The sequence below is a fragment of the Bufo gargarizans genome, chromosome 5, assembly GCF_014858855.1.
Source record: "Bufo gargarizans isolate SCDJY-AF-19 chromosome 5, ASM1485885v1, whole genome shotgun sequence".
In the NCBI taxonomy this organism is placed as follows: Eukaryota; Metazoa; Chordata; class Amphibia; order Anura; family Bufonidae; genus Bufo; species Bufo gargarizans.
In genome coordinates this window covers 121,924,563-121,952,332 of record NC_058084.1, presented here as the reverse complement: position 1 = coordinate 121,952,332, position 27,770 = coordinate 121,924,563, and the positions used below count along the sequence as shown (strand labels likewise).

The 27,770-nt window shown below is 41.0% G+C and overlaps 1 protein-coding gene across 2 annotated transcripts in view; it reads right to left on the bottom strand.

Moving 5' to 3' along the window:
* The window catches only part of NOL4 (nucleolar protein 4), a 281,515-nt gene that overhangs the window by 139,578 nt on the left and 114,167 nt on the right, over positions 1-27,770 (bottom strand). For both annotated transcript variants that reach the window (XM_044293894.1, XM_044293895.1), the window contains exon 2: positions 577-726. In XM_044293894.1, coding sequence (XP_044149829.1) covers positions 577-726 — 150 coding nt within the window. The remainder of the gene's footprint in view (positions 1-576; positions 727-27,770) is intronic.

Sequence of the window (27,770 nt, the reverse complement as noted above, 5' to 3'; positions counted from 1 at the left end):
TGCTATATGTGTGAAGTGTCAGCTACTAGAAATTTCATTTTCCCTGTGGTGGCCCTTTATCTTATCTTATCTGGATGACGACTACTTTATCAACCGTTCTTGGTGTAAATTCTCACAACCTTAAAGAGGACCTGTCACCTCTCTTGACTTGTCGGCTTTAGTAGCTACTTGCATCCCCATGGAATAACCATTTTGGAGAATTATTTCTTATGACTCTATGTTTTGCCATTCCTCTTGTATTCTTGCTAGAAGTTTATTTATTATGGTACAGATGGGTGTTACCAGTAATGGATGTGTCCCTGCACAGTTTGCCACTGGCAGCACTGATTGGACAATATTAGACTGTGCAGGCACGCGCCCCCAACTTGTAACTCCCAACTATGCCTTTATCCATAAATTTCTACCAAGAATGGAAGAGGAACAGCAAAACATAGAGTCATAAGAAGAAATGTTCCAGAATTGTCATATCAAGTTGCATATGATTATTTACCAAAACAGACATGTCAGGAGTGGTGAGGTCCTCTTTAATCACAATGCCTTTACGAGAAACACAAAAGGAACAAGATATCCACTTACAGCCTTATAGGTCCTCTTCTGGCCAGCGTGCTTCCTAATCTGTTCTCCATTAGGTCCTGTTTCCACATGCATTGAATAAATAATGTCAAAGAAATCTTCCACTACCGCCACTCTCCTCAAGGACAACTTTTCCTCGATGCCCACGCCATCCTAAGACAGAAAGAGAGGTGAAGGATCAGCAGGAGGAATATGCAAGGTCGTAAGGTGCAATAAAAATAACAATACACTTCAGTTAAATTGTATGCTATCGACTGAACGAGGGTTAGATAGGAAACCATTCACACATGTATATACGGTAATGTCTGCTTATCTGCAAGCTACTCTCACAGCAAAGACCAAACTGGGCAGAGGAATAAATGGAACAGAAATTCTTGAACTTTTAACTCAATTTTAATTAAATTTTAGAGACCGAACAAAGCTAAACCCCTAAAACATCTGAATGATGAGGGTGCCTCCAAAACCTATCTTGCATAAACTGCAAAAATATTAGGAAAAACAGCAAAGTTTAAATAATCTACTGTTTCCAAAGGTAAGCAGAGTAATTTGTATATTGATGAAAAAAGTAATGACACCACTGTAAAACAGTACAGACACAAACTAAAGCAAAATATGTGTAAAACAAAGTCAAAAAAAAGTATTCATAAATTTAACCAAGGAATTTTAAAATCACAATTATGCTTCAAGCAAAATAACCTATCAATCCACAAATTCATTACATCTTTATCAGCATCATGAGATCATATATCAAGTGGTAAAGGGGTTGTCCCATTACAAGAATGTATCCCTTACCCACAGGATAGAGGATATGTCTGACCGGCAGGGGTCCGACCAATTCGACCCCTGACAATCGCTAGAACAGGGGCATGTGTTCCTCTATTTGAATGGAGCGGCAGACACACATGCATGTTCTCCACTACCTTTCAGCTTCGTGGGGCTGCAGGGGATAGCTGAGTACAAGTGACAGCCCCATAGGGCTGAACAGAGCAGCAGCGCACAGAAGCATATACCAAGTATCCTGAACCACAGCTTGTACTATATTATACGTAGTTATACATAGGTTTTATATTGCACTATGAATGGATATTATAAAGCTACAGTATGTATGTTTATCTTGACCCTATACATGTCTATTATAGAGCTACATGTATGTTTATCTTGACCCTATACATGTCTATTATAGAGCTACATGTATGTTTATCCGGACCCTATGCATGTCTATTATAGAGCTATATGTATGTTTATCCTGACCCTATGCATGTCCATTATAGAGCTATATGTAGGTTTATCCTGACGCTATGCATGTCTATTATAGAGCTATATGTAGGTTTATCCTGACGCTATGCATGTCTATTATAGAGCTATATGTAGGTTTATCCTGACGATATGCATGTCTATTATAGAGCTATATGTAGGTTTATCCTGACGCTATGCATGTATATTATAGAGCTATATGTAGGTTTATCCTGACCCTATGCATGTCTATTATAGAGCTATATGTATGTTTATCCTGACCCTATGCATGTCTATTATAGAGCTATATGTAGGTTTATCCTGACGCTATGCATGTCTATTATAGAGCTATATGTAGGTTTTATCCTGACCCTATGCATGTCTATTATAGAGCTATATGTATGTTTATCCTGACGCTATGCATGTCTATTATAGAGCTATATGTAGGTTTATCCTGACGCTATGCATGTCTATTATAGAGCTATATGTAGGTTTATCCTGACGCTATGCATGTCTATTATAGAGCTATATGTAGGTTTATCCTGACGCTATGCATGTCTATTATAGAGCTATATGTAGGTTTATCCTGACGCTATGCATGTCTATTATAGAGCTATATGTAGGTTTTATCCTGACACTATGCATGTCTATTATAGAGCCATATGTAGGTTTTATCCTGACCCTACGAATGTCTGTTATAGAGCTATATGTAGGTTTATCCTGAAGCTATGCATGTCTATTATAGAGCTATACAGTGTAGCTATAATTGGCATTTAATGCCTTGCTGCAATTCCAATACGATGTCTAATTAGTTCATATAGGGGTAGTGTCCATTTTAACATAATTAAAACAGGATTCAGCATATCAGTCCGCCCCAATGTATAGCTCTATTCCAATGTATCACTCTATTCTCCACGGTCCTGTTAAGTGAGGCCAAGACCCAGCTTGATTTAACTTGGGATCGGGATAGTTCAGTGGTCAGCAAACCGCGGCTCGCGAGCCACAAGCGGCTCTTTAGCCCCTTGAATGCGGCTCTTACAGGTGACCTATGTGGCAGCGCTGCTAAGTTTTCTAACTCCGCTACTGTCGCTACGCTAAGCGCAGCTGCACATGGAGTCCTGGGCGGCGCGCGGTCCGGACTCATATGGAAAGGAGGGGGCCCAACGCCGGTGGCCGCTCTGAGCCCCACTCTGCCTGCCTCTTTAAGAGACTCGACGAGCAGTGGCTGTGAGTGAGCGTGCCACGTCTGTCTGACGTTGCCACAGCTCCGCCCCCAGAGCAGAGAAGAAGAACCAGCGTCAGCCAGCCACAGCCCACAGACTCTGCCAGGGAAGGCCCGCGGCCCGCCGCCCACACACAGAAGACTCTTCTGAGACTGTGACAGGAGGCAGCCAAGTTCCAACAACAGTTACTGGTAGGTAGGTTGGTTAATTATAACAACTTAGTTACTGGATCTCATTCCCACCATCTCACCCTTCCCAGTAGTGCCAGCCAGTTTACTGTAACTAGCCCGTCCTGGTTCTGTTTGGACTGGACTAGAGAAATGTGCATTGGCGGGGGGGGGGGGGGGGGGAGTCATGAGAGAGATGTCTGTGCATGTGCCGACACTGCTGGAGAAATGTGCCATGGGGCCGCCCTGGTTTTGTTTGCATTTCTGCCCAAGGCCCCATTTCACCTAGAACCGGCCCTGCCTGTGGAACGCATTTGCATTCCGCAAAGCTGGAGAGGGCGTGTACATCTCATATCACCCATATTTCCTCCCACTATTATCATCACACAGGAAGCCAGAGTAATCGAGGGTGTACACACCTCCTTACAAACGTCGGAACGTGCTGCGTCACAACAGGAAGTGACGAGGGTAGTGAAAGGTAGTGAAAAAAATTTAGGCTCTTAAAAGAAATTTTAATCGCGGTTTTGTTGATATTTGGCTCAGTTGACTAAAAAGTTTGCCCACCAGTGGGATAGTTGGACTGAAGCCTTATATTATAAAACGAGAAACAGGGGAAAAAAATTATCAATAATTTGGGAAAATGATGAAAAGGCATAAAAGGCAATGATCTCACATATTTCTTGCATTAATAAATATGTCTCATCATCACATGCACATAGTCTTTAGTTCACTGTGTAGTGTAATTATATATTTTTTTCATATCTGCTCACATTATTTTTCCATTAAAATATAATATCCAGCGGGCAGGGTCTGGACATGGTGTGGAGCAGACGTGTTCTGTGAAAGCTCTCATCTCTTGGTTGTCCTCATGCCTGTTCAATAGCCTATAATAGCCCAAACTACCTGTCTTCATGCATAAGAAAACTCGCCTTTGACCCCAGATGCCCAAAAAACGAAATTTCTACAATTCTACATATTCTACCATTTCTGGCTGACTTGGCCCCTACCGGCCCTTAGATCACAAGGTTGCTACCACCTCCTCAGAAGGCTGTCTGCCAAAGACAAAGATCTTTGACCCCTATATTTGCAGATAGCCACCAGGGTCTGCAACAACCACTGGATGAAGCTGCTCCTACCTGTTGAACATGAACATTGCCTACAGTGCACCTCACGTTTGCTCCATGATCTCCTCTGGGTCCCCAGTTTTACCGCCAGGATTGATTTGGACTATGTGGCTGTGTTCAATGCTGCACTTATCCTACTGCAAACATATGTTGTTATGTTTGACTCTGTAGGGTCTATCTTAGTTTACCTATGTACTGTTGACCCATTGTGCTCAATGGGCTTTAGATAAATATCTGGGATTATTAGTGGTGGAGGCTGTGGGGCTATGGATAGGAGATCTGGTTACCTTCAACATACCATTTAACCCAGTTTCCAATCACTTTCCCTTCCTTAAGTGTTCCGTCCATGGAGATGGATCCCTGGCCCTCATTGGATGCACTTATTACAGTTTTCTTAGTTTCTCTGTTTTAGCTATACCATGGTTTAGACATGCTCAGATTTATATATAGCCTGTTGGGTGCTCTTTAAGTCACTTTAGGGAATTGCCATTATGTGTCTTCCAACTCTTTCCGTATCTGCTATGGACTGATACTATACTTCTTCTTTTCTTACATTTCCTTTTGCCTTTCTCTTGGGCTTCCTTACTCTTTTAGGCATGGGGCATGGCTGGGGGAGGGGATATGCTCCTCCTTTCAATCAGATCTCCGTTTAGGTGGTATTGATAATGACACTAAATCTTACTTTCTTTTCACCTCTGTACTCAGTAGCTAGGGGTCGTGGAGCTTTGCTTCCACTGCTCTTCCTCTTCATTTTCGCTTTTCTCTCCTTTTTTTTGCCAACCTTTTTCTTTCAACCCTGCCCTTCAGTTTTGCTCACTAAATGTTTGGCAGAAAGGTTCACAAATCTTACATCATATGCATAAACGTTTTTACCTACTTATTACTGAAGGAAACACACTTTAGGTCTAACCATATCCCTACTTATCCACCATAAATATTATACGGTTCCATAGCACCAGTTCAGAGTCCAAAAAGGTTAGCATAGGGATTCATAAGTCTCCTCTGGCCTCTGTTGTTTTGACGCTATCAGACCCCCATGGTTGCTATGCCTTCTTGAAACTTTGTATTTATGAGAGATTATTCGCTGTATCTAACTTTTATCTCCCTAACCAGGACCAGGGTAAGCTTGCCGATTTCTTTGAGGGTATGTTGGTCTCTGGCAATTTTAACTTGACTTCGACGCTGACTTGGGATTGTTTGTCTAGAATTTGCTACATTGATATTGTTTACTGGATCTATGTGTTTATACAATGTTCCTTTTCTTGTATTTCTATTGAAATTGTCAATAAAAATCAGATAGCTGAAAAAAGATATAATATCCATATGTTCATGGTATGTCGAGATAAAACTAGGTTAACAGCCACATCTGTACTAGCAAAATAACTTGATTTAATCAATGAAATAACATCATTTTCTTTTGATGGTTTTATTAGGTAATTTCCTTTCCGTCTCTCTCATTGCCTGGGGTTATTATTAAGTTATGTACTCTTTTGACCTTTTTATTGAGAGTGATTTGTGGACACTGTAGTATATAGAATGTATGTATCATCTGTGGACAGCAGCAGACAGAACTATATCTGCACTGAACTTCAAGAATTAGCAGATATTTTAATGAAAATGCTTTCCTCTAAAGTTCGATTGAATTCACAAACAAAAGGACGTGCTCCATTTCAAAGGCCCCCATTAGAAATGGGTGTGAATTGTAGGTACAGCCTTAAATCGGTATAGTTACTGCCGTAAAACTTACAACTCTCCCCCCCTTCCCCCTCAGGGCTAATTCACATGAATGTAATTGAGGTCTGTGCTCTGTACAATGAACTGCACGGAGACCCATAGTAATAAATGGTGCTACTCACAACACCAATTGACCTTTGGTACATGCAGAGAAACTTAGGGCATACACAATCTTGGTCCAAAGTACACAAATCTGGAGACAATTGTCTCTGGTTGTCACCTGATCCATGTTCCATGCATAGTATTACAGATTACGTGTACGTTGCTTAAAGGGACACTGACAGGGCCAATAAGCATATTGAGGTATATATATGGCAGTACAGGTCTTATAATGGGTATTACAATCATCTAAGTATCCCCCCTGTCCACATTATACATACAGTAAACTTAAGTTTTATAACCTGCTCCAACGGTCTTCAATCTGCCCAAGGGGCGGCGTTTCACCTCTCTTGCTCCCAGCCAGCCTCCCCCAACTGCTGCTTTGAAGCGCCCCCCAGCTCATGAATATTCAGTTTGCTGGGCGGCTTCTGCGGTCCCCGCTCTGAAGCGCTGCGCTTAACAGTGCCCGGCGCATGCGCCGGATCTTGTGAAGTCCGGTACAGTAAGCGCCGCCCAGCTCATCAATATTCACTTCGCTGGGCGGCGCTTACTGGGCGCAAGAGAGGTGAAACGCCGCCCCTTGGGCAGATTGAAGACCGTTGGAGCAGGTTATAAAACTTAAGTTTACTGTATGTATAATGTGGACAGGGGGGATACTTAGATGATTGTAATACCCATTATAAGACCTGTACTGCCATATATATATATCTCAATATGCTTATTGGCCCTGTCAGTGTCCCTTTAAAGGCTATGAACACCTTTGGGGCAATTTTCTTTATTGTATTTTACTCTTTTTGAGCTAAAAATCTATTTTTTTTTCTATTGAAATGTTACATTTTTTCAATTGAAAATTGAGTTCTGTTAGCTGACAGCTTATTTGAAGCCCTATCTATATTCTCCTGACCTCATAAACACTCATTACAGCTAAAAGCAGAGTGAACCCAGCATGCTTGTGGAACCTGCACTCCCTGAATTTTATGGTGGCCATTATGGCACATAACAGGTAGGATTTAGTCTTAGGTTCCTGTCTAATAGAGATCGCCTTGACGTTTAGCAGACAGGCCCAAAAATTTTGTACAAAATGTATTTGCCAATAATCTCAAATTTACAAAATAAGCATAGCATTAGCACCAAAATGTTTTCTATAATTATGGCATTATTGTACTTTATTTGTGTTTGCAGAGTGCTGTTGCATTGTGTTTTTTAATCATTACAGCTAAACTCTTATCAGCTCAGGAGAAAAGGTTTCACACGAGCAAGTTAGCAGATGGGACTCAGGAGGGACAGACTGATTTTTAATGACATGTATTGTAAAACAGATGAAAATCTTTAATAAAGACCTATTTAAAAAATGTTTTAGCCCAAAATGAGGAAAATGCAATAACAATTGCCCTGAAGGTGCCCACAGTCTTTAATCATATTGCTGTAAAATTGGTTAACTAGATTGTAGTAGTTGAGTTTATGACAGCCTACAGTCTATGAAGGGACCTAACCAAGAGTGAGTTCACATCACCGCTTTATATCGTATTCGTATTGCTGTTGTTTTGTTATGTTAGAGGAGCAGAATAATGAAAATAACGGAAGTGGTGGATTTTGCACAAAACTGAGACAAATGGAGCTAAGCAGACTCCCCTACAATATAGTCAGTTCAGTTTCCATTTGGGATTCTTTTTGCTGGCAGAAAAAACCTGCATGCAGGACTTTTTTGTTTGGCCTTTTTGATGGAATCTGTAGGAGCCTCCAACGTAAATGAGAACACGCCATATAGTGCAGATACAGAGGTGTAATTAGGTATTTTCCATTACCCAGCACTCAGAACCATAGGTACATGTCCCACCAGCCCCCTCTACCTTTTTCCCTGTGTAGATGATCAGCATGTTTGACTGAATACTGCCCACTTAGACTAGGACTTGACGGGAAGAGTAAGGCAAACTACACTGATGTCACCTCAATTTTTCCCAATGGACAAAAAGTTGTAAGTGAACTTGCTACTACTACAATAAATATGTAATTGTCTGTATTTCTGCAAATTTTTTGGCCTATAGGGAGACAACGAAGAACATAAATCATCGGTGACCCTTGGGTCATCGTTTTACCCAAGCCTAATAAACAGATTCAAATGCTACAAGAGACAGAACTCAGCTCAGGAACTGTAGAGTAGGTAAGAGTTTGACTAATGGATCGCAGAAGAACGAAGTCAATGGGTGCTTAAAAATTAGTGGTTAACCATTGGGGTACATAAGAGATCAGAATTTATTAATTGGTTATATAACCTGCCATTCTGATGAAGATATGGCTACTTGAATATAAAATTCCCTTGCATAGATCACTATATAATTTCACTTTTGCTTTTTATATGGGTTTCTTCTCCCCTCAAGGGCTACCTCAAGGGCTACCTACTAACAAAAGAGTCTAATTTATATTATATTTTCACTGTCTAAGGCTTCATGCACACGACTGTATGTATTTTGCAGTCCGTAAAATGTGGATCCACATAATAAGGATGACATCCATGTTGCATCCATTTTTTTTTTCCACTCACTCACTGAGTCTGTGGACTGCATTTTGAACCCAAGAGTAGGACATGTTCTATCTTTTGTGGAACGGAGCATACAGATCATCCCAGTGCTCTCCGCACCGGTATGTTTGTTTCCCAAAAAGAAAGAACATATCCTATATTTGGCCACAAAATGGATACTACGGACGGACTTAAAGGGTTTCTGTCACCAGATTTAACCCTATTAAGCTAGCTGACATTAGCGATGTGCTAATGTCAGCTAAACCTAACTAGTCTATTCCTACTTTTATCTATGCCCCCGTTACGCCAGAAATCTAACATTTATAATATGCTAATTAGCCTCTAGGAGCGGGGGGGGGGGGGGGGCATTGTTCCTGCTCCTAGAGGCTCTGTTCTCCCACCTTTGTCGCCTCTCTCCAAGTCCTGATTGACAGGAACAGGCAGCACTCACATCTGTCTGCCAGCCCTGTGCTCTGGTGAAATCTCGTGCCATTCAGCATTCGGCGCAGTGAGGAAGCTGGCAGTCTGCTAGCGTCTTTCCCTCACCGCACCCGTGCCGAATGCTGAAATGCACGAGATTTCACCAGAGCACAGGGCTGGCAGACGGATGCGAGCGCTGCCTGGCCCTGTCAATCAGGACTTGGAGGGAGGTGACAAAGGTGGGAGAACAGAGCCTCTAGGAGCAAGAACAACGGGGCATAGATAAAAGTAGGAATAGGCTAGTTAGGTTTAGCTGACATTAGCACATCGCTAATGTCAGCTAGCTTAATAGGGTTAAATCTGGTGACAGAAACCCTTTAAGTCAACACGCAGGCAATGCAGGCATCATCCTTTTTTGCGGATCGCAAAATAGATATGGTCGTGTACATGAGGCCTTATAGGAGAGCTTTAGTAAAATTACACAGCGTAAAGTAGTATCATGCCGAAATAGCATGTTACAAGACAGGAGGGATACATCTTGAAATGCTCCAGGCATAAGAAAAACTGTAATGTTCAGCCCCCAAGTCTGAGCTCATCTCTTTAGAAGAATGCACCGTGTCACACTGTAAGATATGTACTATATATAATAGCTCTTGTGTGATATTTTATGAAGGCCAAACACTTTACAGTGAAGGCAAAACAATCTTAATTACATAGACGCAAGGGCCACATCAGATAGCTTACTTTTAAAGTAATGTCCTTCCCACCCTAGATCCCGAGAGCGGATCGTTGTTACTATGGCACGATATGTAAGTTGCGGATGTTGCTATGGCAATGTCTCTCTCATGGAACACTGATGTGAAGGACACCATGGTCTCCAACAGACCAGAGCATCTTCTCCCCTGGCATATATGGTATTAGGAGCAAAATCTCAAGGTCCAGTTGGTGCATATTTCATGAACGGTGCACTAGATTAACACTATAGAGAGATTTTATTGAGTATTTATAAGCTGCTCCGCTAACATCAATGTACGGAAGAATACAAGATATACAGTACATACTGTACAGCACAATATCAGCCAGATTCAGTATAAATACCAAGCAAACACACAATGAATACTAGATACACGCAGGAATACAGTACAGCACCAGACATTTCTACTGTGTGCACAATATCCAGTAATATTCATATATACGGTACTTTCTCCAGCAAATCCAGCCAGTGTGTGGAACGTCTTTTAAACCATGCATAATAAGCATAACCCTTATCAGGGGACACTGTGTGCAAAGTCCGGCAATGATAAAATGACTAAACCAATACTCACCTGTTAGATCTTCCATCATTCTGGCACCGCCACTCCAGTGCGCCGAGCCAGTCTTTGTTTACCTGGTGGCAGAGATTACCTGCCCGTCTAGACACATGTCTACTGCAGCCAATCACTGGCCTCAGCTATGCATGACTTGAAACTGCAGAGGCCAGTAATTGGCTGCACTGGTCAAGTGGGTAGATTGGCATCATCAATGCAGTGGTGAAGTGCACTGAAGCAACAGCACTGGAGCGGCAACAGTTTAACAGGTAAGCATTGATTCTTCACATTGCCTGCCTTTGCCCAAATTTCTTATGGTCTTGGATAACCCCTTTTTGCATAGTTTGAGAAAAGAAGGGCAAAGGAGGACATGATCAAAATCCTTAGTTTAACCCCTCTAGACCCCTGGATGTAAATGTATAGTTGCGCAGGAGTGTATGTAATGGGCTCACAAACTGACTAACACCCCCCTGCTGAGTTCAAGATGAGAGGTAACTTTGATTCTGGCCATTTAACCCTTCAGATCCTGCAGCCAGTAGTGAATGCAGAATATGAGCAGTAATACAAAGGGTAGGGGCTCGCTCTAATTGCCCGCTTCCCCTCCAATTGGCTGCCATGGCATCTGGAGCCCCCAAGCCTACCATCAGGTTAAGGAATGTGATGGCACATATTACACCCTGCCAAGCTGCTGCACCTATTTTACACCTAAATTGTGCCGGTAAAATTGCAGCAATACAGACGTATCAATGGTAAGTAAAAATCACTTGAATAGTTTTTAAAAATATACAAATTAAAAAAAAATCCCATTTATCATATTAAAAATAACAATAATAAAAAAGTTAAAACTCAATTGGTACCTCCACATCTTAAAATGTCCAATCTACTAAAATATCATGTTATTAATCCTGTTTGCTGAATGCTGTAAATAGAAATAAATCCCAATGCCACAACTGCCATTTGTTTGGTTACCTTGCCTCCCCAAAGAAACTAATTAAAAATTGTCAAAAAGATGCATGTTACTCAAAATTGTACCCCTGAAAACTACAGCTCATCCCACAGAAAAAATGATGATGCAACCCATTTTTTATTTTTTTTTCAGAAAATGTTTTTAATTTTTGTAAAAGTAGTTAAACATAAGAAAATTATCTAAATTTGGTACTGCGGACGTAATTGGCAACAACTATGATGGATTTGTGTCTTTTTACCCCACGAATACAGCCCTGATGCTTGCCACGGTGGAAGTCATCGGTACTACACAGCCCTGGCAAGCATCAGGGCTGTACAGTGCGTGCACTGATTCCCCAAAGAGCCAGCGCCTGCATGAGAACAAAGGGCCAGATGAGATTATATCCTCCCTACCTGGCCTGTCACTCAAAGGTTGGGTGGGGGGTACTCAGTGATAAGGAGTGGGGCTTTTGGTGCAACAAGTTGCAATGGTGACACCATCATTGCATCAAGCAGCTAATTCGCATACCACAAAATCATAGATTAATCAGGCATGCGAGCATCGATCAGGAAGGGGGGGAACGGCATTTGAATCAGGAGAACTGCACCCATCTGACACTGCACTTGAAACAAAGAAACATAGAATGTGTCGGCAGATAAGAACCATTTTGCCCATCTAGTCTGCCCAATATACTGAATACTATGAATAGCCCCTGGCCCTATCTTATATGAAGGATGGCCTTATGCCTATCCCATGCATGCTTAAACTCCTCCACTGTATTTGCAGCTACTACTTCTGCAGGAAGGCTATTCCATGCATCCACTACTCTCTCAGTAAAGTAATACTTCCTGATATTACTTTTAAACCTTTTCCCCTGTACTTTAAAATTATGTCCTTTTGTAGCAGTTTTTCTTCTTTTAAAGAGGACCGTTCATTACAATAAAAAATCTAAACTAAGCATACAGACATGGAGAGCGGCGCCCAGGCGCCGCTCCGTTCTCCCGTCATAGGCTCCGGTATCTTCAGATTTTCAGCTCAACTGGGAGGAGCCTGCCAGCGTCTCCTTCTCCCAGGCTGTAGTGCTGGCCAATTGCAGCGCTCAGCTCATAGCCTGGGAGAAAAAAAACCTCTCAGGCTATGAGCTAAGCGCTGCAGCCTGGGAGAAGGAGACGCCGGCAGGCTCCTCCCAGTTGAGCCGAAAATCTGAAGATACCGGAGCCTATACCGGGAAAACGGAGCGGCGCCCAGGGATAATAGGGCCTGGGCGCCACTCTCCATGTCAGCATACTTAGTTTAGGTTTTTTATTGTAATGAAAGGTCCTCTTTAAATATTTTCTCCTCTTTTACCATGTTGATTCCCTTTATGTATTTAAAAGTTTCTATCATATCCCCTTTTTATTCCAAGCTATACATGTTAAGGTCCTTTAACCTTTCCTGGTAAGTTTTATCCTGTGATCCATGTACTAGTTTAGTAGCTCTTCTCTAAACTCTCTCCAAAGTATCGATATCCTTCTGGAGATATGGTCTCCAGTACTGCGCACAATACTCCCAATGAGGTCTCACTAGTCCTCTGTAGAGTGGCATGAGCACCTCCCTCTTTCTACTGGTAATGCCTCTCCCTATACACCCAAGCATTCTGCTAGCATTTCCTGCTGCTCTATGACATTGTCTGCCTACCTTTAAGTCTTCAGAAATAATGACCCCTAAATCCCTTTCATCAGATACTGAGGTTAGGACTGTATCACTGATTTTTTATTCTGCTCTTGGGTTTTCACGCCCCAGGTGCATTATCTTGCACTTATCAACATTAAATTTTAGTTGCCAGATTTTTGACCATTGATCTAGTTTTCCTAAATCCTTTTCCATTTGGTGTATCCCTCCAGGAACATCAAACCTGTTACAAATCTTTGTGTCATCAGCAAAAAGACACACCTTACCATCGAGGCCTTCTGCAATTTCGCTGATAAAGATATTAAACAATATAGGTCCCAGAACAGATCCCTGAGGTACCCCACTGGTAACAATACCATGGTCTGAATATACTCGATTGACCACAACCCTCTGTTGTCTGTCCCTCAGCCACTGCCTAATCCATTCAACAATATGGGAGTCCAAGCTCAAAGATTGCAATTTATTGATAAGCCTTCTATGTGGGACAGTATCAAAAGCCTTAATAAAGTCTAGATAAGCGATGTCTACTGCAGCTCCGCCATCTATTATTTTAGTCACCCAATCAAAAAAATCTATAAGATTAGTTTGACATGATCTCCCTGAAGTAAACCCATGCTGTTTTTCATCTTTCAAACCATGGGATTTTAGATGTTCCACAATCCTCTCCTTAAGTATGGTTTCCATTAATTTCCCCTACTATTGATGCTAGGCTTACTGGTCTATAGCTGCTCGATTCCTCCCTACTACCTTTCTTGTGAATGGGCACAACATTTGTTAATTTCCAATCTTTTGGGAGGACTTCTATTACCAGTGATTGGTTAAATAAATCTGTTAATGGTTTTGCTAGTTCACCGCTAAGCTCTTTTAATAGCTTTGGGTGTATCCCATCAGGCCCCTGTGAATTATTTGTATTAATTTTAGACAGTTTACTTAGAACCTCTTCCTCTGTAAAGACACATGCATCAAAAGATTCATTAGTCTTCCTTCCTAACTGAGGTCCTTTTCCTTAATTTTTAATTTTCCTTTGTAAAAACTGAACAGAAGTATTCATTGAGGCAGTCAGCTAGTTCTTTATCTTCTTCCATATACCTTCCTACTTTTGTTTTTAATTTGGTAATTCCTTGTTTTAGTTTTCTTTTTTCATTTATGTATCTGAAGAATGTCTTATCACCTTTTTTCACAGACTGAGCTAATTTCTCTTCTGCCTGTGCTTTAGAAGCTCTTATAACTTGTTTGGCCTCTCTCTGCCTAATCTTATGAATTTGCCTGTCATCCTCGTTTTTTTGTTGTTGTTTTTTTTATAATTACTAAATTCTATCTTTTTGTTTTTAATGATTTTAATGAGTACCACAGTGGTCTCTTCCTTTTTTTGCTTTTACTGACTAGCCTGCAATTATCTGTTGCCTTCAATAGTGCTACTTTTAAGTAGTCCCATTTCTCCTGGACTCCATTGAAACTGTTCCAATCTGATAGGGACTCGTATACCACTAATCTAATTTTAGAAAAGTCAGTTTTCATAAAATCTAAAACTTTTGTTTTTGTGTGGTGTGACTCAGTCACTGTACTTATAGTAAACCACACTGACTGGTGATCACTAGATCCCAAGCTTTCCCCTACAGTAATATCAGATACCAAATTCTCATTTGTGAATAATCTAAAATGGCCTCCTTCCGGGTTGGCTCCTCAACTTCTTGCTGTAGAGATAATCCCAGTAGGAAATTTAGAATATCTGTAACCCTGGCAGAACTAGCTATTTTGGTTTTCCAGTTTACATCAGAAAGATTAAAGTCTCCCATAATGATAACTTCCCCTTTCAATGTCATTTTAGCTATTTCCTCAACTAGTAGATCATGTAATTCTTTGACTTGGCCAGGTGGTCTATATATCACACCTACACGAGTTACCTTATGATTATCAAGCTGCAAAGTATCCCAAACTGACTCTAAATTGGTCTCGCTAACTGGTATTAAATTAGATTTTATACAGGGCCACCCCTCCCCTTTCTTGCCTTCTCTGTCTTTCCTATATAGAGAGAACCCTGGTATTGTAATATCCTAGTCATTACTCCCATTGAACCATGTCTCAGTAACAGCCACTAAATCTATATTCTCAGATGCCATTATAGACTCAAGTTCGTTGATCTTATTTCCTAAACTGCGAGCATTTGTAGACAAGACTCTGAGCTTGTCATTTCTTAACCTATTTGCTACTGGCATCTTCTGGCACTGTTCCAAGGGGCAGTTGGACTGCTGGATTATCACTCTTTTGCCCCCCTTTCCTAGTTTAAATGCTCCTTAGCAAATACTTTGAACTGTTCACTGAGGACATTCGTTCCCTTGAGAGAAAGATGCAAACCATCTTTCTTGTACAGTTCTTTTCCATTCCAACGAGAGCTAACATGAGACATAAAGCCAAACCCTTGGTTCAGACACCATTCACCAAGCCATACATTGACTTCCTTAATGCGCATCTGCCTGTCTTACTGAAGGTTATGCACAGGCAAAACTGCAGAGAATGAAACAGTCAATGCAACCTCTAGTATATCATTACCAAGTGTGTGAAAAGCTTCCTTCACCTTTGAAACCTTATTGCAAGCCAGATCATTTGTCCCAAGATGGACAATAACATCCACCTTTCTGTCCTGCTTTGCTTGCCTAACAATATTAAGGATACGCCATCTGTCCCTGCTACCAGTAGCACCAGAGAGACATCTCACAAAACCATTTTCCTCAAACTTCACACCTCTTATGATAGAATCACCCACCAACAGCTGCTTACTACCTTATCCTTTTCGTCTTTGGCTGCAGTCTTGCATACTTTAGGCATAGGAGATGATTGTCCCTCACCCACTGTGCCTGAGCTATCCTCCATGTTGCTCTTGCCCTCTAAAAGTGCTGCAAATGAATTATGGAGAGCCACAGGCTGTGGGACATGTCTTCTATCCACAACTTTAAGTCTACCAGAACCTGCAGTAAGCCATCTTCCATTTCTAGTGGACCTCTGTGGCAGTGGCATTGCAACGTTCCCAGCCTGAGTTTGTTTAACAGTTCATTTACAAATATCAGATTTCAAAAATGCTATTTCCTGCTGTATTACAGAGAGCTGTCTGCAGATCAGACAGCATCCAAAACTCCAAAAAGTGGAACCTGAAATAAAAGCACAATAATTCCTGCACAGAACCAGGTCTGCCATTTTAAAGAGGGGAAAGATTTTAAACAAACAAATCTTACTTTTTTAGATTGTATCCACCTCCAGATTACCTCCTGAGTATCTCCTGAATATCTCCAATGCACTTATAAATGCTGCACTTTGAGAATGCTGCAAGCTATAATTAGGCAAGCTAATACTATGTTGCTATATATACACAAAAGCTCCTCCCCCAACAACAAATTTAACACCTTAATCACCTTATGCTCATTGGAGTACTATGGAGGTATGTGGTGATAGATTTCTTTTAAAGGATAACTGTCATTTTTTATTTATTTGCTAGTTTATTAGAGCTGGGCATGTATACCTGAGTTAGTCTATAAATGCGAAAAGATCTGTAATTACCTTATAATAACAGCTTTCATTAATGTCTCCTGTCCCTTTCCACTGCTCCCTTAAAAGACCGTTGCTAAGGCTCATCTGTCCCCCAACTTAATGTAAACAGAAGACAGAGTGAGGAGGCGTATCTCTCAGTAATCCAATTTGACTGGCTGGCAGGAAGCTGCTGGCTACAGCAAGTGTATATCGGAAGTAAGGGAAAGCAGTTTTATCCTCAGAGAACTGGCAAAGGAGCCATCTTGAGAAGATCCTCATATTGCAGGATTCAAGACAGCCGTAACTAAGGGGAAAACTCAAGGAAAACAGTGGTATTTGGAGAAACTAAAGATTACTTTTTGAATAATGCTGCTGCAGCAGTAACATATGTTAATTTTTATTTTTTTATGAAAACATGACAGTTATCCTTTAAGGCAAGGATGTCAATGTCATGGCCCTTTACAACTACCAGCATGCCTTGATAGCTCCAGTAGTTTTGCAATAGCTGGAGGGACACAAGTTTGACATCCCTGCTTTAAGACTTCCCATACACATTATCAAGGTCAAACTCACCCATCAAAGGACCTGAGAATTGCCTGTTGGGCCCAGGCTCTGATCCTATAATAAGCCCCAAAGATCCAGCAGAAGACAACCCTAGTTATAACTGTAGTGATAACCATTGTGTGTCACCATATTGACAGGCATCTGTTTTTCTTCCAGGATCTGACATAAGAGGAAGCCATACAATTCAGAGATCTACGTATTAGAAGATTCCTTATTTCAGGTGAATGGCACATTTTCTCCAGAAGACACCTGATACAGCTCAGTATCCTCCAGCTATCAGCAGACCGTTTTGCAATACGGAATCCTCAGCAGTTTGGGTCATTGTGGTGTTAGATAAGACTCTCGGGATTGCCAATACGGCTCAGTGGAAGTGATGACAAGCAGATGAGCAGATGTGAGGACTATTTCCCACCTTCTAAAACAAATTGTTTGCTTCTTTCTCTCCTTAAATCACAACAAAATGTTCTTTCTGTGGCATCGCTCAAAGAAGAACCTAGATCAATTCAATGTGCTCTTCCTGAGAGATACAAGACAAAACAAGTCAATGTGCTTCTTCAAAGCAGCGCTTCTGTGGAATTGTGCAATCGCATTTATTTCCAGTTGGTGTATGAAAGTGAAGAATTGTGGCAAAAATCTATGGCCTCATCAGAAAGCTTTCTACCAGTTTGCAGGAGCACACGTTGGTGACCCGCAGTGCGGTATCTCTTACATTAAATAACGCCCTGTGTCTTTATTTCATTGTGTATCTAGGCTGCAGTCGTCACTGAAATGTCTTTGCTGCCGTCAGCTTTCCTATACCATAGACTATGCACAAATAAGAGAAAATGATAGTCACAGAATTAAATTACTGCAGAAAATATTGTGTTATGTGAAACAGTACGGGGAATGTCCATCTAGTGGAGGCTGCTGGTACTTCAGGAGCATAACTACATGGAATTATATAGAGCTTCACATTACTCACAACATTGTTTTAAAGTATTGTATTATGAGGAGTTCCCTAATATAATGGCATTAAAAATTAACAAATAGATTCTAAGGAATCAATTTGTCTCATCAGCAGCTTCTTCACCGGTGGGGGGATGTCCCCGTAGATGAAGAAGCGTCCACCTGCCACAAGATTAACAGCGCCGGACATTTAGCCCGTCCCTGACAATTTCCTACCTGCTCCAATTAGCAGAGCAAAGGCACAGGCTATGCTTCGGGCCTTGCTCTGCTAATCGGACCAGAGGCTCAGGTATGAAAATTGTCAGGGCTCTGTCAACCATGCAGCAGGTGGGCGCTTCTTCATCTGTGGGGGCAGTCTCCCGCAGGTGAAGAAGCTCTGCTGATGAGACATATTGATTTGTTAGGATCGATTCGCTCATCTCTTAACAACACAACTGTGTAAATCACATTCAAGAGAAATTTTGATAATGCAACAGGGTGGCAATAGGAATCCGCTCTATCTGCAAGAGGTTGTATTACACTGGCCAATATTTCGGCTGATGCCAACGAGCGGCTTGTTACCGATCATCTTGCAGTGTAATAATGCTGCCAATTGCCCGATGAACAAGAAAATGCTCGTTCGAATGGTAATTCAGATTTTTAAGCATGTTTAAAAATCAGTGTTTGCTGGCGGCAGATCGTGCTGTTTAATAGCGATCTTCTTTCGGGAAACCACTAGACTGTATGGGGATGACCGATGGCATAGAAATCACTCCTCCCCATGCTACAGAGGAAATCGCTGCATGTAATAGTCTCCTCCATTAGCTAGCAATCAGTCGCTTCCCTCCCGACAATCGCTTGCTTATCTGCCTGTCTAATACAGGCTTTAAGACTTTACATGAGCCGCCAATCGGGGCAATTATCTGGGATAAGTGTCTTTCCTGATAATTTCTCTGTGTGAAGTTGTTATCGATCACCTGATGAACAAGGTTGAAAGCCTTCTTCACTTGACACCCAATATCAACACTTCTCGACAGCAGATCATGCTGAGTGAACAATGATCTGCTGCCGAGAAACTATGAATCTGTATGGGAAGAAGTGATCACAGTAGCGACCACTCAGTCCCATACAGTAAATGCAGTTCTCCCCTCCCTTCACAGTCAAGCAATTATGAAGGGTTTATGACACCAGTCTTCTCAGTAGGCCCATGTAAAGTCATCTTTAACAATTAACTTGTCCTGACGTGGAAGACACATTGTTAGAATGGGTGTTATGTAATACCACATTTAGAGGCGTTGTCCCACGAAGAATATTCTACAGTTTTCAAACCAGCACCTGGATCTGAATACTTTTGTAATTGCATGTAATTAAACATTTTGCACAGCCAGTGATTTGTTCAATAAAATGCAGCTTCCTGCCAGGAACGCCAGGGTTTCATCTGTTAGACCCATGTCGATCAGCTGATCGCTAGAGGATTCTTTAACGTATGGTATTACAAATACTGCAAATTCATGACAAGTACATTTATTTTAGACATTATACTGTTATTCCACTAACGTTGTACAACTCCAAAAACGTGTACTTTCCATGTCACGAGTTTGGAAGCAGTTATAGGGAAAATAAAATGACTATACATACTGCTATAATTATATATTTTTTGTGATACATTGTAACATTCTTTCCTTAAAAGAATATCCACCACGGCAAAGTGCAAATGAATAGTTAAGTTATATCTTAATTCATTTATTATATCCTTCATTCTGCCACCATAAAATACTGTGTAATCCGCAGGCAGCATGTTATAGAGCAGGAGGAGCTGAGCAGATTGATATATCGTTTTGTGAGGAAAGATTCAGTAAAACTTGTATTTTATGCATTCAAATCTCAGCTTTTTCTGATCTCAGTTGTATGTGGGGCCATGGCAAATCTCTCATATCACACTAATAATAGCCAAATGGTCCATTAGGAGCTCAGAAAAGCTGAGAAATAAATGTATAAATTACAAGTTTTATTACATCTTTTCGCCCAAAACGATATATCAGTCTGCTCAGCTCCTCCTGCTCTATAACATGCTGCCTGCAGATTGCACTGCATTTCGTGGCAATAGATTCCTTTTATAGCAGTTTGCATTTCTGGGTAAAATGATACATTGTATTATGCCTAGTCCAGGGCAGGATTCTCTTGTTGGTTGGTTGCTTGTGTATTGTAAGGCCCCCTGCACTGGGTATAACAGTAGTCTAAGCTTCGTCTATTGTATTTGATATACTGATAGCTGCGCCCAGGCCATGTAACCGATGAACTTGATGTCCTGGCCTAGGGTAAGCTGGGAGAAGGCTGTGGCGCTACAGCGAGCACCATGCCTTCTCAAACAGCTGACCAGTGGGGGTCTCGGGTGTCAGACCCCTACCGTTCAGATACTAATAACCTATCCAAAAGTCTCGGAAAACCCCTTTAAATAAATCAATGAGTCCATTGTAACTCTATGCAATATTCAGACTGGTTCGGCAGGCCTTGCTGGATAACATTTCCAAATATTTCAGAATGCAAATGTCCACCAATAAGTTCTTAAGAATAAATCATGGTAGAAGATATGGTATTCTGATGGATATTCTAACTGGCATTTGTGACATGTTACAAGGAGAATTCTGCCTAATACATCTAATTATTATTAATCTATGGAATAGAAACTCTAGTGGGGTCTCCAGCAATAACTGCTACATAAACATTACATCTCCTTCTGTTTGGCATAAATGGCTTTCAGCTTGGGTGAAAAGTCAGTTCTTTGATCTCTTGATCAGATGAACTGGAATTAGGGTTGAGGGGCCAGGGAGAAAATCCTTTCCTGACCTATATATAATAATCCTTGCTGAATTGATAACTGCAGTGTTTGTGCATGATATATGGTAGAGAGGATTACAGAAGCTACACTGCATGGGGTCTACACCAGGACCAGTGAGCAGTTATTTGTTCTAATGGCATGGCTCCACCATTATGCATATATACTATCTATCTATCTATATATCTATCCATCCAAAAATATATGTGGGATACACAGTCAGCAGAACTAAGGTACATGTCCGTATTTCTCCAGTCCATTATTGACTTCTAGTGTTCATATATGTTAATAGTCTAAATACAGTAGTAATATTGTAACTTGCATAGATGATGTGAGAAGAGTCCATTGTTAAATGTAGGTTCAATCCCAATCTATTATTGTTGGATTGGCCACTATAGATCCTCCTGGGAGCTCAGGTTAACGCAGTCAAGAATTCCTAACACAACGGGGCAAATACACTGAATGGCCACTTTATTAGAGACATCTATCTTTCATGAGTGGAGCTTCCCTGCATGTAAAACACATAGACAAGTGACTCCATAAGTACAGCACAAAATCAAGTGAGCAAATTTCTGTAGATCAATTTCATTATCAATAGACTTTAGAATGGTAAAATCCCAGTGACTGTGAACATTGCCATCAGTGCTCCAGTCCTTGCTGTCTCAGGGAAACAGAAAGGCAAGACTTCAGTAGGCAAAAAAGAGCGAAAACTGTATCACTGAGTAGTCGAATGACATCATCTGGTCAGATGAATGCAGATTTCTGCTGCACCATGCTACAGTCATGTGAAAAAATTAGGACACCCTTTGAAAGCATGTGGTTTTTTGTAACATTTTTAATAAAAGGTTATTTCATCTCCGTTTCAACAATACAGAGAGATTAAAGTAATCCAACTAAACAAAGAAAACTGAAGAAAAGTCTTTTCAAGATCTTCTGTAAATGTCATTCTACAAAAATGCCTATTCTAACTGAGGAAAAAGATAGGACACCCTCACATGTATTCCCTCTTAAATTGGCTCAGATCTCACACAGGTATATCACACCAGGTGCACATAATTAGTAGATCGTTACTCTGCATGTTGAATGAGGCTTGCCCTATTTAAACCTCAGACATTTAGTTTGGTGTGCTCCTGACTGTTGAAGTGAGAGTGAGCACCATGGTGAGAGCAAAAGAGCTGTCAGAGGACTTCAGAAAAAAGATTGTAGCAGCCTATGAGTCTGGGAAGGGATTTAAAAAGATCTCAAAAGATTTTGAAATCAGCCATTCCACTGTCCGGAAGATAGTCTACAAGTGGAGGGCTTTCAAAACAACTGCCAACATGCCCAGGACTGGTCGCCCCAGCAAGTTCACCCCAAGAGCAGACCGCAAGATGCTAAAAGAGGTCTCCAAAAACCCTAAAGTGTCATCTCGAGAACTACAGCAGGCTCTGGCTACTGTTGATGTAGAAGTACATGCCTCTACAATCAGAAAGAGACTGTACAAGTTTAACTTGCATGGGAGGTGTGCAAGGAGGAAACCTTTGCTTTCCAAGAGAAACATCGAGGCCAGACTGACATTTGCCAGAGATAAAGTTGACAAAGACCAGGACTTCTGGAATAATGTTCTTTGGACAGATGAGTCCAAAATTGAATTATTTGGACACAACAGCAGAGGACATGTTTGGCGTAAACCAAACACAGCATTCCAAGAAAAGAACCTCATACCAACTGTGAAGCATGGAGGTGGAAGTGTCATGGTTTGGGGCTGCTTTGCTGCAGCAGGACCTGGTCAGCTCACCATCATAGAATCCACGATGAATTCTACTGTGTATCAGAAGGTGCTTGAAGAACATGTGAGACCATCAGTTAGAAAATTAAAGCTGAAGCGGAACTGGACCATGCAACATGACAATGACCCAAAACATACTAGTAAATCAACCAAAGATTGGCTGAAAAAGAAGAAATGGAGAGTCCTGGAATGGCCAAGTCAAAGTCCAGATTTGAATCCCATTGAGATGCTGTGGGGTGACTTGAAAAGGGCTGTACGTGCAAGAAACCCCTCAAACATCTCACAGCTGAAAAAGTTCTGCATTGAGGAGTGGGGTAAAATTTCCTCAGACCGATGTCGAAGACTGGTAGATGGCTACAAGAACCGTCTCACTGCAGTTATTTCAGCCAAAGGAGGTAACACTCGCTATTAGGGGCAAGGGTGTCCTATCTTTTTCCTCAGTTAGAATAGGCATTTTTGTAGAATGACATTTACAGAAGATCTTGAAAAGACTTTTCTTCAGTTTTCTTTGTTTAGTTGGATTACTTTAATCTCTCTGTATTGTTGAAACGGAGATGAAATAACCTTTTATTAAAAATGTTACAAAAAACCACATGCTTTCAAAGGGTGTCCTAATTTTTTCACATGACTGTAAGTCAGAATTTGGTGAATGCAACCTGAACTCTTCCTGTCAGGTGTCAATAATTCACTGTCCATGGAGATGAAGTAATGGTGTATGGAATGTTTTCTTGGCACATCCAGGGTCCTCTGATAACTGTGGATTCATGTAAGCACATTGGGGCTTACCTACTGTAAGCACTGGGGCCGACCAAGTCTATCCCTCCATGGCAGCTGTTCACCCTATGGCAGAAGGACCCTTTCAGCAGGAAGATGCACCAGAACACAAGGGATGTTTAGTCATGCGCTGGTTCTATAAACGTGACATGGTGTTTTCCTTGCTTACCTGGCCTTCACAATCTCCAGATCTTAATCCTACAAATCATGGTAGAATGGGCTGTTCAGAGCATGTCAGTACGTCCATATAATCTGCAGCAGACTGCAATAAGCTAGCGAGAAGCTATCCTATCCACATGGGCCAACATTCATGTAGACTGGTTTCAACATCTAGCAGAATCTATGCCATGATAAACTGCTGCAGTTCTGAAGGCCAAAGGAGAACCAGCATGCTACAAGATGGGTGTCTCTAATAAAGTGGCCATTCACTGTATGTTGCCACAGAGGACGACGATACTTGTGGATCAATCCAATCTTGGCAAAGAAAACCATAATGTTTCCAACGGAAAAGCACACCCATCCTTATCCCATATAGCTATAGAGTGGGAACTCACATTAATAGTCCTACTGTACCACACTACAGGGCTGACTCCATAGATACAGCAAAATACCTATTTTGTATTTTTCACAAATTATTATCGTCTACAATATTCTATTGATCTGTCAGCAGCAGTTTTCTGCCTCAACTGCAGTTTTCCTATAAAATGACTTGCAACAGCAATTAAGAGCAGCACCATCAATAGTAAGCACAGCACAGTGTGGGCCGGTAACTCCACAGTTTTCAAGGTAAATAAAAATAATATATTGCATATATATGTAGCAAATGCTTAGTGTGTTGTCTGTATAGACAATGGGCACAGAGAATAAACTACCGCTGTGGTACAACTATTGTAAACTATTATTCATGGAGATCAATAAAAAAGCAACAAAAAAACAAATACATACATAAAAACATATATATCTTGTAGTTAATATAAGACCCCTAGGGATGTGATATTGGCACGCAGCAGCTTCCTATCCTTACAGAATCCATAGTTTTTACATTGTTCCGTCTCCATATGTGTATAGCGGTTGTGCTCTGACACAGCGGACCTTTTGTCGTTGACTTTGTATCATAAGATGCTTTCAAACTTTGTTCAGTTTTCACCTTCAATTTAATGAAAAAACTTGCAAACATTGATAAAAAGATGTGCTCTTTCAATACCATAGGGATCAGAGTTTTATTTTTCTAGAGACAATAAGTTGTCGTAGCGGCTCTTCGTGCTCGTAGTCTTTTTCAATTGCTCAGTATACGTTTCTTTTGTGAGGTTACCTTGAAGTAGTTCTCAATGCAATTAAACAGTATAGTCATTAGAAAAAAACTAGATATTTTCCCTAATCACTTAGTAATCACACAATATGTGCAGATTTTTATTATTACATAATATTATATATATATATATATATATATATAAATAATTATTGGTTCATTAAAGCTACTATAGGCCTGATTGAAGGACTTTATCAGCAGCCAGTAGATATATAGTATATGGCACTAGGCAGAGCTTGTACAGTGGCGTACTGAGGCTCTACAGCTCAATCCTAAGGAGCTACACAGCCTTCATGTACTGTCTTACAGACTCCCGCATGGCCTTGTGCACACGGCAGAGCCTAGAAGCTCATTCTACTATAGATGCAATGCTTCTAAGGAGAATACTGATGGAGAATGCTACAATTTCATACAGAAGTATAGCATGCCGAATATAGCTCTATGGGTGTTGCCTCTGTATTACCAGAAGGTTGCACTGAGCTGTAATATGGCCAAGATCATGCTAAAATAAAGCAGGTATGTAAAACAGGTTATAAATGTTCAGATTGTGGAGTTATCTCCCTTTTTCGACTGTAAGCTTGTCTATATGCTGATGTACTACCATGTCTATATTCAATGTGATCAACTCATCTAGGTGGCTTTCCTGAGTCATTAGTAATGCCTGGAAGATGATAATAATAATGTATACTCATGGGATCCATGATTTACTATTAATGATGTTGATACTGACACTGATGAACAAGCAGGGAGCCTGCCCAGGGTTTGTATGGCACCTTTAGTACAGAGCCCTGCAGCACTGAACTGAGAATTCTTCTAGGGAAGAAAGCCGTGCTTTTATTCTGTCCAATCCATATGAAATACTTTGGAAAAATCCTCTGTGTGCCTCTTTATGAAAGAGGGGGCATCCTGTGGCACAGTAGAGGGCTCACACACCTCCATGACAGTTCTAGCACAGATCCATACCTAACAAAGCCATAATACAGGAAGGTGTATGAGCCCTTAAAGAAAGGGGATTTCTGAGATTTTTCAACTGACTATCTATTCTCTGGATAGGTCATCAGTATATAATTGGATGGGGGTCCCACTCTCAGGATCCTCACCGATCAGCTCTTTGAGAAGGTACTGGCACTCACAGTAGCGCTGCAGCCTTCTTGCAGTTTGCCTAGGCCATGTGACGTTACACTCATCGGTAACATGGCCTAGGCACAGCTCAGCCCTATTAAAGAAAATGGGGCTGATCAGTGATACCAAGTGCAACCACTGTACAATGTATGGCTCTATGGTGGTGAGCAAGGGGAAGTCCGCAGAGCAACTGCGTGCACTGCTGCCTTCTCAAACAGCTGATCGGCAGAGGTCCCGGGTGTCGGACTCCTACTGAACAGATACTGGTGATCTTTGCAGGGGATAGGTCATCAGTAAAAAAAAAAAAGTCTGAAAACCCCTTTAATGATAAAACTATGTAATATGCAGTTTTACATCACACAACTACACCCCAACTCATCAGAAAAACAGGTGTCCTGCTTTCACTGAATAATAATAGCATTGCAACCAAGCACGTATGCTATTGCTCCTTTCCTTCTCCTTCTTCTCGGGAAGCATTTTGCTTTCTCCAGGAGTCCCCTAGAGAAGCAGTAGTGGGCATGCTTCACTGCCGACCCATTCTCATGATCAGCAGAGATCCCAGCAGGAGACCCACCATGATCAGATATTTATCTCCTATTCTATAGATGGAGGATAAGTGTATATCTTTGAACAAATGCTGCACTGCTAAATGTAGATATTGGCTTCAAGTGAAATCCAATCATTAAATATTCTGAATGACGGCATGGAAAGGTGACAAAAACTCGTTTTGCATTTTATATAGTTTTTGACATTTCGAACTTTTCCCCCCAAACGATGCACACTATTCAACTACATCATGGAGAGAGATCCAAATGTTAATTGATTATTTGTTTCTAATTAAAAAGACATTTTGTGAGCTGAAACCTAATTGCAGTCTAGAGAGTCCTAGACAACAACCCAGATTTAGGAGAGGTCATAATAATTCATTTGTATTGGTAATGGAAGTCTGGTAATGGAAGTCATCATAAGATCTTGATAGTTCTGTTATCTGAATAGCTATTTGACCATTTTAAAGGGGCATTATTGGACATGAGGGAAATAAAAAAACGTAGCTTGTGTAGCAGTAGATGAGATACTCCATCACTTAGGAAAGTATGCGTAAAGTACTAATTATTACTTGCTCTTACACCATTGGATATACCAGTCTCTATGGATAGATTTACTAATGTGCCAGTCTTCTCCACCAGTAAAGTCTTAGTAGGCTAAATTAGTGGAACTTGCAGATGAGTTAAAACATACTACAATCCATGGATACATTCATTTCTACCAATATCCAATTCCTTTAGAAGTCATTGGATGCAATTGTGCACGGCCCTCCCCATGAAAGACTATGGTAGTTATGGAAAAGGCCAAGCAAAGGGCAGAGAGATGATGTAAAATGGACAATGAAAAAAAACTGACAATGCAGTATTTGGACGATAACAAAAATTATTTGCCATATGGCCATGCAAACTGCAACCAAAGCAAAGTAGAAGGTTATGGCATTGCCCATATTTACATTACAATGAGTCTCCCTTTCTCTGGTGGACCCTGACCATCCATATGTGTAATTCTACACGTAATACTGCAGCTTCCTAGGGCAATAATAAATGATCGTTGGGAGTTTCAGAAGCTGGTCCCGTTGGTCCAGCTGATCTATGGCCTGGCTTCTCTCCATAAGAAACCCATTTAACTGACAAAATCTAGTTATCGCTATTTTTCTTTTTGATGTCCTCCCTAAACCTGTATCTCATTCTGAAACTGCTTCAGGTTGAATACAAGTCCTAGTGACCATCCATAGACTGTTGTGCTGACTAGAAGCTTGCATTGTATTTCCTACAAGATACTGTAAAGAGTGGTGTTAGCATGGAAGTTCTCTGGAGGACCCCACCACTAGCCAGCAGCAATGGTAGGAGTATGGAGGCAGTAATTAGAAATGTCCTGCAGCAAGTACCAT